At 44.6% G+C, this 12,625-nt stretch overlaps 1 protein-coding gene across 2 annotated transcripts in view; it reads left to right on the top strand.

The window, feature by feature from the left end:
• Nucleotides 1-3,382: 3,382 nt before the first annotated feature.
• RASGRF2 (Ras protein specific guanine nucleotide releasing factor 2) overlaps nt 3,383-12,625 on the top strand; it is an 888,178-nt gene continuing 878,935 nt past the window's right edge. For both annotated transcript variants that reach the window (XR_003852277.1, XM_029574148.1), the window contains exon 1: nt 3,383-4,191. Coding sequence is in view for 1 of the 2 variants with exons in the window: in XM_029574148.1 (XP_029430008.1) it covers nt 3,916-4,191 (276 nt within the window). In the remaining variant the exon portion in view is untranslated. The remainder of the gene's footprint in view (nt 4,192-12,625) is intronic.

Genomic DNA, 12,625 nt, shown 5'->3' with positions numbered 1-12,625 from the left:
TTCCTTCGCCATGCCTCGTCTTCGCTCTCGAGCCTTCTGGTACCAGTAGGCGGGGGGTCCCTCAGATGCAGTACTCCTGAGTGGACTAGCCTGCCGGTGGACGGTTGTCCTGTGCTCCTGAGCCGTCAAGTCCTGATGTGTGTTCCTGTGCTGTCCCGCTCCCGTCGTGGTCCGTGACCAGTCTGCAAGGGTTGTGTAGGGCGCGTAACGGACAGGGTGGTCCGCGACTCAGTCCCGCAGGTGGCCTGAGTAGGGCGCTCTGAGAGACAGTGCCAATGTCCATGCCTCGTGTTGCCTTTGTGGATGTCAAGAGTCTCGCCATGGATGCCGTTGCATCAAACCCGAGTCTTCGTGCCTTGTGATGCCGTCGCATCAGTCATGTGTCTTCGTCCCTGGATGCTGTCGCATCAGCCATGTGTCTTCGTCTGGATGCCGTTGCATCAATCCATAGTCATGTCTTCATGTCAAGGCCCGTCTGCCCTCAACCTCAGGCCAGGCCTGCTGCTCCATGCTGCTTGCAGCAGGTCCGAAAGGGCCCGGAATGGTCGGAGGACCATTCACCTTCCAACATCCTCGGATGTTTGGTCATGGGAGCTTGCCGGCCTGGCGGAGGGTAGACCGTCAGCCATGCAGGGCCACCATCAACCCTTGGCTCGGCCCGGAAGGTCTGGGTCGGGCTGAGGCCCATGGGCACACCAAACCACCGAAGTATAACACTAGGTTGAGAGAACATTGCACAAATCTCATCTTTGAGTGAGTTTCCTCACTCCGGAGGTCAACAAATCTTCACAAGAGAGCACTGTTCTGTTTGTAAGTCTCACTTTGAATGTCAAAGTGGCCCCTAACCCCTACACTACTACCTAAACCTCACCTCGAGTTACTAGGTGGCTCCTATAGAGATATAAATACCTACCTAGGATGAGGGCATTATGGCTTGTCTGTCTGTCTCTCTCCCTCCATAGATATTAGTGCAAATTGCAGTAAACTATTACCATAAAACACACCCCTCTTCCTATCACATGTAATATTTAGTGCATTTTGATAAATCCAGGTCTTAGATTGTAAGCCCTCTGGGGATAGGGAAATACCTCCAGTACCTGAATGTAATCCACTTTGAAGCACTGAAAAAAGTGCGAAAAGCAGAATATAAATCTAAAAAAAAAAAGATATAATCTCACCATGGACCAACAGATGGGTAAGGTGATGGCAAAAGTCAGAAAGATGCTTGGGTGCATAGGGAGAGGAATGGTCAACAGAAAAAAAAGGTGATATTGCCCTTGTATAAGTCCTTGGTGAGACCTCATTTGGAATACTGTGTACAATTCTGGGGATCACATCTTTATAAGTTGCTATCATATCCCGTTTCAGCCATCTTTTTTCCAAAATGTAGAGGCCTAACTTGCATAGCCTCTCATCATAGGGGCACCCTCCCTTTCACCTTTTCTAGTTCCACTATGTCTTTTTTGAGATAGGGCAAGCAGAACTGTGCACAATATTCAAGGTGCAATTGCACCATTGCTCAACATAGAGGCAAATATGCTATTTTCAATTTTATTTCTTTTGATTTTCTATTCTTCTTTGGATCATTCCTAGCATTCTATTCACTTTTTATCTATTTATTTATTTATTTGACGTTTTGTAAACCGTCATTCCATGTGAAGTTCACAAGTTCATAATGGTTTACATAAAAATATAGCTGCCATACACTGAGCTGACTGCTGCAGGAGGATCTAGAATGAGGGGTTATGGGATGATGGTGAAAGGGATCTCAGAAAATGTTTCTTTACAGAAAGTGTGGTGGAAGTGGTGGAGACAAGGAAGGTATATGAATTCAAGCAAGCCACGGACAAATATAGGGGATCGCTGAGAGATTGATAGATTGCAGAGCTAAGCAATTGCTGTGGATGGGCAGATTGGATAGGCCATATGGTCTTTTTCTGCTTTATTTTAGCAGTAAAATTTTCAGGAAATAACTCCCAACAAAATAACTCAGCAAACATAATCAGTATATATATAATTAAAATCCTGATCAGTTAGAATGCAATCATATAATAAAGGATTTTATTGTCAACTGTCTTTCAATGTTTCTTTGTATTGAGAAAGGAAACTTGAAGCCTAAAATGCAAATGATTTAGATTGTGAAAAATTGCATTTGGGATTCTAAGAAAATGCACACTCATTTTTATATCCTTTAAAAATAATCCACAGTATTTTTGCTCTTCTAAAAGCTTTCTAAAGCAAACCATCTATTTCATTGTTGCTATTGTGTTTGTCCTCAGAGCACTTCAGTTTTAATTCTGTGAAAGAAAAACCAAAACCCGCCTGCTTGTGTGTCACCTGTGCAATAGTCTTGGAATACTTGTGGAGTCCATGGGAGCCTGTCACTGAGAGCTTTTATATTTTATTATCAATGTGGAGCAAATCTCTATGAGAATATGCTGCTGTCTTCAGTAATAGCCGATTATATTGACCCCCCTCCTTTCCCTCATATCTGACACAGGAGCATAGTGCTGGTGTTTAGCGAAAACAAACCAGGGTACCACTATCACAGTACTGCCAAGTATGGGATTGAGCTCCTTATTTTAGATCAGCTGGAAAGTGGCATTTTCCTATTTTGTAATTAAAGTTAATGGTACTATTTTTTTGGAATGCCAGAAAGTCTAACAGCATGAGATGGTGTGGGAGAATGTGTTCTGTACAATACCTGCAGGATACAGTGCAAAAAAAAAAAAGGCATAACTGCCTGGTGCAGATTTCATCCACAGTGCACTGTACAGGACTTAAATAGTGAAAATCGATGCTACAAGATGTGTTGCATCATTTCATGAATAATACGTGTCCTGCCAAACTACTGCACTTTGTAGTACGGGACAATCGATATGTCTGGAATGTGCAGTAGCCAATAAAGAAGGTTTCCGTTTATGCACAAACTGTTCATTATAGTGAGGCAAAGTAAAATTTCAGCCTATTCTCTTAAATCTCTCTCTCTCTTGGGTATCCAAGCCCACGAAAAGAGGGAGGCAGACAGGCATGGATTAGTCGCTGCTGAGACGCTTCTCTTTAAATTGACATGAAAGCCAATTACAGCAGATTTGCCACGTGACGCTTCACCTTCTGTCTCCTTATTTAGTCTTTACTGCTCTTTATTTACATATCCATTTTTTTGGAGTGAGATGCCTGACTTTAGTTTCAGACCTAACTTTTGTGTGCGCGGCGTCGCACTCCTATGTATCGCCGATTAGTGGTCTTCTTCGCCCCTACTATATGTAACCTGTACACATCTAGGCGCACTTTTTGCTTTCGTCGGATGGGTAGTTCAGCACTGTGGAGGCGCAGTGTGTACAACCCACAGCTCCGCTCTCACGGGAGGGTAGAACCAGAACAGAAGCAGCAGCACCGCCAGTCTCAGTAGGTGCAGAAGCCGCCACCACTGAGCTGCGCAAGCCGCAGGTGTAGCCCCCCAGCACGAGCCCGCCGGAGTGTGGAAAGCGGGGGCAGCGCGAGCCGCAGAGGAGTGGCAACCAGTGAGAACGGCGCGAGCACCGACTGGAATCGCTCGCGCTTGAGCGGCACGAGCCCCAGGAGGGAGTTGCACTGGCAGGAGCGGCGCGAGCGTGGTTTGCGCGGCTCCTGGAGAGCGGCTTGAGCTGCGGCAGTTGCACCAGCCACAGCTGCTGCCTCAAGAGCTCCCGTAACTGGGCGCGCAGCGGGAGCGGCACGAGCGCCAAGATAACTTGTTCCAGTCTTCAATTCGTTGGCGATTGCTTCTCCGTAGAGCCTCTCCTATTTTGGGTGGGGAGGGTGTAACTGACGGCTTCTCCTCTGCCCTTCTGAATTATTTTGAAGGGGAAAAAAAAAAGTTTCATAATGACATGAAAGGCGGCCGAACTGGACTGGCAAACCCGGGTGGGAACCATGCAAAAAAGCATTCGCTACAACGAGGGGCACGCGCTGTACTTGGCCCTGGTGGCGCGCAAAGAGGGCAGGAAGCGGGGCCACCTGAGCAAGAAGACCGCCGAGACCAGCCGCTGGCACGAAAAGTGGTTCGCGCTCTTCCAAAATGTGCTCTTTTATTTCGAAAGCGAGCAAAGCACCCGGCCCTCCGCCGTCTACATGTTGGAAGGATGCAACTGCGAAAGGGTCCCGGCGCCCAAAGTGACGACCGCGGGCAGAGACGCGCTGGAGAAACAGGTAGAGCAGGGCGGGCAGGAAACGGCATGCCTTGGCGGGTTGCCTCTGGTGGCTGGGTAAAAAGTTCCTGTTTCCCCGTTCCGTGTTCACTGTAAAACCCTCTTGCCAAACATATTCCCCCGATGCTTCTAGCGGCGGTTTTGCTGCTACTTGCCCATAGTTGACATGTTTTAAGTCTTTAAAAGCGAAGGTGTGCTTTTTGAAGGCGTTGCTTTTCGAGTGCATTCCTAAAGTCTGGCTATGCTTGCAGCGCTGGTCCCTAGCCTGCGGTCCCTTAGAGAACGCTTTTCTGGTTGCTTCTCTTTGGGTTCGGCAGTTTACATTTGAGGCAAAACGCAGCATTTAGTTTTCTGGGAAACATGCAGAAAAACTGTATTTTAACACCTACGGGCTTGCCTCTGTACAATAGGGACTGAAAGTAGCTGCAACTCCAGGTAGGGTTGCTAATGCCAACTGATCGCAAGTCAACTGAATAGGCTGATCCAATCCTGGCTTGCCCAGGTGCATGCATAGATTTGTAGTTCTAATTGTCCTATTGACTGCCCTAAGAAAATCAGAACTACAAATTGATGCAGTGCAGAGGGGCAAAGCCAGGACCAGATCATTTGGCAATGCTAACTCCAGATAGGTGCTGGTGCCTGTTGAATTACATGAGTAAGTAGAGAACCAAAGGGAGGAGGAGGAGACGGCAGTGTAACTTAGCATTTTACTGCTTATTCAGCTCACTTTCTTTTATAGTGAACGAGAAATGAAGGTGCAAAGTGTGCTATCCTTTCCAACACATGCAGCAATGGAGAGGAGAAAATTCTAGGAGAGTGGATACTCTCAAAGGCATTCAAATGCACCGCACTTACAGTTTGGCAGAAGAGATTGGTATAGAGAATGAAGCAGCACCCACCCCACTCCCAAACAATCAGAGCAATATTTACAAAGATAACAGCTTTATTTAATACTGGTGGACCTGCATCTCCATCTGTTCTTCTTTCATTCAGATTTAGGTACATTGGATCTCATATACAAGCTCATATGCAACATCTTTTTTTGCTGGTCCAGTAAATGGTAACCTACAAAGTGTGCAGGTAACATACAAAGCGTCCAGGTAACCTACAAAGCGTCCAGTCTTCTCCAGGGCCAATAGGGACACCAGAACACTGCTTTTATTGTTTGCTATCAATTAGAAAGTACATTGCACTTGCACACTTATTTGAAACCATAAAAATTATTGACAATGTTGGCAGAAAAGTATCCATTGGTCCACCCTGTCAGCCCATTTGTGCCTGTATACTGTGCTTACCAATCTTGTTTGTGTTCTTCTTCCCTCACCACTAAGGTCCCTTGCTGTCTGTCCCAGGATTCATGGGATACCCTAGATTCACGGTCCAGGTGCTGTGCTGCGAACACCAAATAGCGCTATAGAAAATGCTAAGTAGTAGCATTGCTCTTCTGGCAGTACTGTTGGCATATAATAGTACCATTCCATCTAGGTGGATAACGGCTTGGATTTGCCAATAGGAACACTAGGCCTGTGCCTAGAGCAGCAAAAAAATCATGGGGTGGGGGAGGGGCAAGCAGCAGGCCAGCTGAAGAATTGTTGCCTCCCAGCTGTGCTCAAATTGCACTCAGCAGAGAACAGGAGGGGAGATGTGGGAAGAGACAGAGCAAGGAAAAACTGTTTCACTTTCTTTTCCAGTCTCCATTGCCTCATGCCACCCCCCCCCCCCAGTCAGATAGTAAAAAACAAAACAAAACCCACTCTGCTTTCTAATCTAATGCCTCCCTCCCTGCCATTCAGAGACATGAGGGGAAGAAGTGAGCATGGAATAGGTAGAGCAGAGCCAAGAAGGCCGTGCTTAGAATAGACCACCTGCTCTGTTGTCCCTTGCTGGGGGGGGAGGCAAAGCAACACTAGTGCCCAGTGGCAGCAAAATCCTAAATCCTTCTTGCTAGCGACAAAAAACTGTGCTTGGCCTCAAGGATCTGAGTACTTAACTATGCACAGCTTTTAATAAAGGCAAAGCATTTGTGGCAAACAATAAGCTTCTGCTTCTGGGAAAGCTGTTTAATGAAGAATTCTGGCTAGTGCCAACATCTGTTTTCATTTCTTTCTCTCAACTTGTAATGACATAAGAAACTTTTTTTTTTTTTTTCAACAGCCACTTCCATTGATTGTGTGTGCCATATAAAGAGTGAAATCTATTTTGTAAATACTGCTTTTTTTTTTTTTGGTTTAATTATTGCTGCTGCTTTGTCAGCTTTTTTGTTCCTGCGGTCTTCTGTTAACTGATAAATGATTAAAGCATTTCCCATGCTTTGGAAATGTGTTTTCATGATGTGATAAAAAAAATATTGGTTGATTTGTGTTTGAGGTGCAAGACTATAAACCAGCTTTCCAATTTTGGTAACAGAACCTAAACTTCTACACACTTTTCTTGGGTTCATTTCTCTGTATTACTTCAGTTTTTAAGAGTAGTTTGTATTTTTTCATAGCGGATGTGGTGGTGTTTTGTGGTATTGTCAAAGACTATTGTGTAACCTTAGCAAGGCACTCACTGGATTTATGGTCAGACTGAAGGAATGGGCAAAATTGCCATGGCCCTTACCCACTACAGTACAGCAGGTAATTAAAGGAGTCATGTTTTAAACTGTTGCAGGAAATCTATGACTTGGGGGGAGGGGGGAAACAAAAAAAAAAACCATCTTAGAATTGCACAAAATGTCGCAATAGTGGTAAAATGAAGCCATGCAAAAATTTTCACCCCTTATTCTGCAATATTCTTCAACCACAGAAATGACCCTGTAGTATTTTTAATTATGCGGCAAAAGTGATATTTAGACTAACTTTGGGGGATATTCAGCTCTGTCCTGTGGAAATTTTACTTCTCTGAGTTATTTCTTGCACACTTCCAAATTTGGCTGAATAGTAGGCTCCATGCGTGCAGAAATATGGATTTCAGAATTTTTTGTTGGCTTGAGGATTTTGAAACACGCTTCTCATCCATACATTTTTTTACTTTTTTTAGGCGCATTTTGCTAGTTCGACATCACCGTTGTTGTCAGTCATTCAGTCTGTCTTTCTGTTCTTGTGCATGTCAGAACTAGGAAAGACGTGAATGGATTTGGATAAAATTCAGCATGGGGGATAGAGACTAAAAGTTGGGGGGGGGGGGGGGAGAATTATGAATGTGGTCCAAGTTAGTGGAATGTCACAATTGTCTGCTGACTTTTTCCTGTGGATTCAACGTGCTGAATTTCACTCTCTCGGAGGAAGGGAAATGCACCTTTCCAGCGCGCTTCTAGAACTTTCCAGCTTGTTTCTGATAGTTGTTGATTAGAAAGAGATGCATCTATATAGGTGAAATGATTTCCCATAGAGGGTTTTAAGAATATTAAAACAACAGTAAGAAAATAAGTAATTTCAGTTATCTGGCAAAACAAAATCATGAAGATTCCACTGTTGTGTTCTGTGTTGTATTCTTCTGGAAACATTGGTGCTTAAAACTTCTGAGATATTCTTTTGCCCAGCCACTCATACTTGGTAAATCAAGATGAATCCAGGTATTGCTCTGCTGACCCTTAATCCTGAACCCTATACAGGCATTAAACTGATCCATGTAAAGTGGGGTCGGGCCACATAGGACCCAAAGATTGTGGCTGATAAAAGTGCCAGTAATATTTCTGGATTTCACGGAAGATGGCAACCCTGCCACACCTCCATGAACCCTGCTCCCTGCCTCCCCCCTCCCTTGCATCTGGAGATGAATAGGTAGGTGTTGGTGCATGTATGGGTGCACTCCCTTCCCTTTCACCCCACTCCCTATGTTTTCCTCCCTTCCCTAACCCCTCTTTTACTGCCTTTGCTCTCATCCTCCACTCTTTCTCCTTTATCTCCCTTCCCTCTTACCCTTTCCTTCTATCACCCTTCCCTATCACCTCCTCTCTCCCTTCTGTATTTCATGTCCCTCTCATTCCCCTCCCTATCACCCTTCCTTCTCACTTCCCTCTCCCTTGCTCCCCCTTCCCTTCCCTCTCTCATCCACTCTCTCACGTCCCCTTCCTCCCCTTATTTCCTTTCCCTCTCCCTCTCCTCCCTCTCACTTCCTTCCCTTCCTTTCTCACTTGCGCTCTCTCTCTCTGCCTACTCCTCCCCCACCTCTTCTCCCTTGGCAGTCTCTCTGCTTTCTCCTCCCCTCTTTTGACTTTCACTTACCTGGCTCCATCTTCAGCTGACACCTGGCCTCCTGATCAGTGATTCTCTTCAGCTGTGTGAGTTGGTGGGATTCTGTTCTTGCCAAAGAGGCCTGGCCAGCCCATCAGCGGTGCGAGTTGGCCAACACTTCTGCTGGCGGGGCAGAGAAACCCTGTCAGTTGTTGTCATTGTGTGTCGTCTTCTACAGCCACCGGTGGGGCCTGGGAAATCCTGCCAGCCTTTCTGTGGCTGCCAATGCCACGCTGAAAACAAACAAACAAAAAAATTCCCTTTCCTCTGCAGGCTGAATCCTGCAGCAGGAAGGCAATGGCGAATGAGCAGGAGAAATGTGCTCAGGCCCATGGGCCATAGTTTGGGAACCCCTGATGTAAAGTACTGTATAAACTATATTTCAGGCTCTCCCTTCACTTCTTCATACCTTAGGATGTTCTGTGCTTATACCATGCTTTAAAAAAAAAAATAAATCTGGTATTTTTTCGCCTCCACCATGCATCCTCCACCCTTTCTTTGAAAGAATTTCTAATGCTACTGTCTAGCCTAGAATACCAATAAGGCATAGATTATAAGACCAACAGATATAACAGAGCCAAGAAATGGGAAAATTGACATTTTAAGCAATCAAGCTGGGCCTTTAGTATTTGAAGTATTTAGAAATTAATAATTATTTTTGGCATTAAAACCACAGTATTGCATTTTGTTTGGTTTAACAAATTAAAGTAAAAATGGCTAAAATCTATGTGCCGTTCTTTTTTCTGCAGAAGTCTTACCAAGGTGAAAATAGATATATTAAATGAGAAAATCCTTATTTTACTTACATAACAGATAAATATAGCCTCTTTTCAAAAGTGTCCATAAAAGTGAAAAATCAGGGTTGCAGATCTGTTTGTGCTGGGTGGGATCTCTGTAAGGTATTTTCTCTAGCAAAGTTGAGAGAAACATTTTATTTTTAAATGCATGTATTAAGGGTCCTTCAAAATATTTGTAAATTCCTTAAAAATATGCATGACAGTATGTCTACATAGTTTTGTGCAAAAAAAAAAATTGTACACAATCGTTTGTTCAACTAGTATTGCTGTTTGCTCAAGGTTTAAATTCAGCATTTAAGAGGAAATTTTAAGGTATTTGCAGAAAACCTGGTTTTAGGCATATAAATGACCTTTTGAAAATTGGCTGTCAGGTTGTTCATGTAAGAGTATGTGCAAAAGCTTTTACATGCACGTCAGAGGCATTCTGCTGAGTGGAGGAAGGATGGGGAAACCATTTATGCACACACTTTTTTGATTTTCAAAAGCATGCTGGTGAATCTACATGCACACATTTACACCTGCTTCCGAGCAAATGTAAATGTGTTTATTGTCACTGTTTCCCTGCACGCTTGGAAATTTTCAAAGCGGACTTAGGTATATAAGTCTGCTTTGAAAATTCGAGCTGAAGTCTGCATGTATCATCTACACATGCAGACTTCAGTCCTATCTGGGTTGCTGAAAATAACACCTATTAGTGTGTGGTTTCTGCTGAGGAAAGAATTAAAAAAAAAAAAAGATGAGGCATATACTATGCTGTCTTCAAGGGAGATTGCTCAAACTATTAGGCTGTCTCCTATATTAACTTTTTGATCTTATTCCAGTGTCTCCTTTCAGTTTTGTCCTGACATTTATTATTTTAATTTTTATTCCCGTTTGGCAATTAAAAGTGTTCATCTTTTATTATGGGCACATATCCTTTTTTTTTACAGATCACTTTCTATAAGTTCGCTCGTTTGCTGTTTGTGCTGTGTTTATGCTTTGCAGTGTGATACCTGCTTCAACTTTTCATAAGGATCAGAACTTTGAACAATAATAGATCCTCAGTAATTACATTTAAAATTGGAATGAAAAACAAGATTGCTTAAACCCTGATTTATATTTAAGCGGAGCAGGCATCTGCCTAAAGGCACTGTGGTGAAAAGGGCGGCTCTTCCTCTGTCCCCATGAGTCATGGCCCTCTCCCATTTATTTATTTATTTAAGAACTTTTCTATACCGGTATTCGTGGGTACATCATATCGGTTTACAGGTAACTTAACGTATTACAGAGAACAAGGGTGGGGGAAACAAGGGAACGAACGTGGAACCAAAGAACAGAGGCGGTGGGGGGAAGAAAAGGATAAAAGGAGTAACTAATAACAAGGCATAGAAAATACTGAAGAACGGGGCATAAAATATACTGAGATACAAGACGTAAGAAATACTGAATTACAAGGCGTAAAATATACTAAAGTTCAAGGCATAAACTCTCTTCCAAGTACCACTCTTGTCTGAGCGTCAGCGTCCCATGAGGCCCACCCCCACCCTTAAAGGCATAATGGCTTGCAGGATGGTGGCACTTTGAACACTGTAATATGGAATTGCCACCAGGCTACCATGCACCTTTAAGGGGGGTGTGTGGGGGGTAGGACAGATCAGTTATTGTTGCTCTTGTTGAACAGTGCTTGGGAGAGAGGGCCCTGGAGACTAGAACAGGAGGTGCCATTTCACTGCGGTGCATCTCTCAGGAGGAGAATCTCTACCTAACCTTGCTCCTTTGAGGTTAATCTAGCTCTGCAGCTGTTCAGGCCTAGATTTCTGCACAGGCATATTAGGCCTGTGCCTAGAGCGGAAAATTTGTTTTGAGGTGACATGCTGGATCAAAGATTTGCCGCCTTGTACTGCTCTGGACTGCAGCTCTCTATGCCTCCTTCCCCCCCCCCCCCCCCGCCACCCCAAGTATGGCTCATCGGGGGGGGGGGGGGAGAGGGTCAAAGACCTTAGATCAATGCCCCTCTCTGATCTCACGTCTCAATGACACTGATCTGGACTGGCAAGAGGAAGAGGAGAGATTTGGTGCCTTGGTCCACATTCTCTTCTGCTGCTCAGGGCTTGACTGGTACTTAAATCTGCACTGGACATCACAATGCAGTGCAGGTGAAGGCACGAGTCAGGCTCTCTGTAACAAAGGAGGATGTGGCCTGAGGCATCACCGTTGTCCTCCTCCTCATGCTGGCCCAGATCAGTGGCAGGGAGAGAGGTGTGGTCTGGAGGATGAGAAGGAGACCATTGGGAATGAGAGTAAAGGGGGATGGGGCATGTTTGGAGTGGAAGTGGGAAGGATGATTATGGGATGATGACAGAATGAGAGGAAGATCATTTTGAGGGGGTGGGGAGGGGCTGACAGAGGGATCGTTGAAGCAGGGTAGGGGATGAAGAATGGTTGAGAGAGAGATCAGCTGGGGTTTGAGAAGGGGATTTGCTGGGGTATGTGTGTGTGTGAGAGGGAGAGAGGGATTGGCACTGAGTGTATGTGTGTAGGAAGGTATGTGGGATTGGGTTGGGGTGGAGTGAGGGAGAAGGTCAGAAAGGGATTGGGACTGTAAGGAAGAGTAGAAAATGAGCAGGGATAGGGACTCCCTCCCAATCCCGATTCTCTCTCCCTTGATCCCAGATTCTATCTCCCAGATCCTGGAATCTCTCTCCCTGTACCTTCTCCTCCCACCACCTATCTCTCCTGTGATCACAGAAACTTCCATCTTTAATACCTGATCCTTTTATCACTGATATCTGATTCTCCCTCTTTCTCCTTTCTCACATTTTTGGATGCCCAGTCCTTCCCCTTTCCCTCTTCTTCCCTGGTTTTCCTCATCTTCCATCCCCAGGCTTTGCTCCTCCTCTCCCCAGGCTTTGCTCCTCCTCTCCTCATTCCTAGTCCTTCTTCCTTCTAACTCTTTGTCTCCACATCCTCCCACCCCCAAGATCTCAGTCCTGTGCTATTACAACAAAAATAAAAGAAATTATACAGACAAACCAAGCAAGTTTGGAAAACTAAAAAAAAAATAATATATATCTTCTATATAAATAAAAATGTAAATGTTCGTTTGTTCAAAATCTTAAATCTCCAAAAGTTCTTCACTGGTTGCTTTGAAATTTTGACACAACGTTGCATTCGAATACGCGCGTGTTTTTATATAACTATATTATATAGATGTCACACCTGTGACAGGTAAAAACATGCTTTATTGGAAAAACAGCGCCATCTGTTGGACTTAAAAGCCTCACACGCTATCTACAATATAAATGGGCTCTGACCGATGGACCGCAAATGCGCAGTAGAGAGCAGCTCTACCGCGCATGTACGGACCATAGAGCTCTGTGCTACATGCTGGGTATCACAGAGGGGAGGAGGAAAGGGCAGACGAGTCGCCGCTCCAAGAAAC

This window comes from Rhinatrema bivittatum, chromosome 1 (assembly GCF_901001135.1).
Source record: "Rhinatrema bivittatum chromosome 1, aRhiBiv1.1, whole genome shotgun sequence".
In the NCBI taxonomy this organism is placed as follows: domain Eukaryota; kingdom Metazoa; phylum Chordata; class Amphibia; order Gymnophiona; family Rhinatrematidae; genus Rhinatrema; species Rhinatrema bivittatum.
The sequence above is the reverse complement of the archived record's forward strand: the minus strand, read 5'-3'. Positions and strand labels throughout refer to the sequence as shown.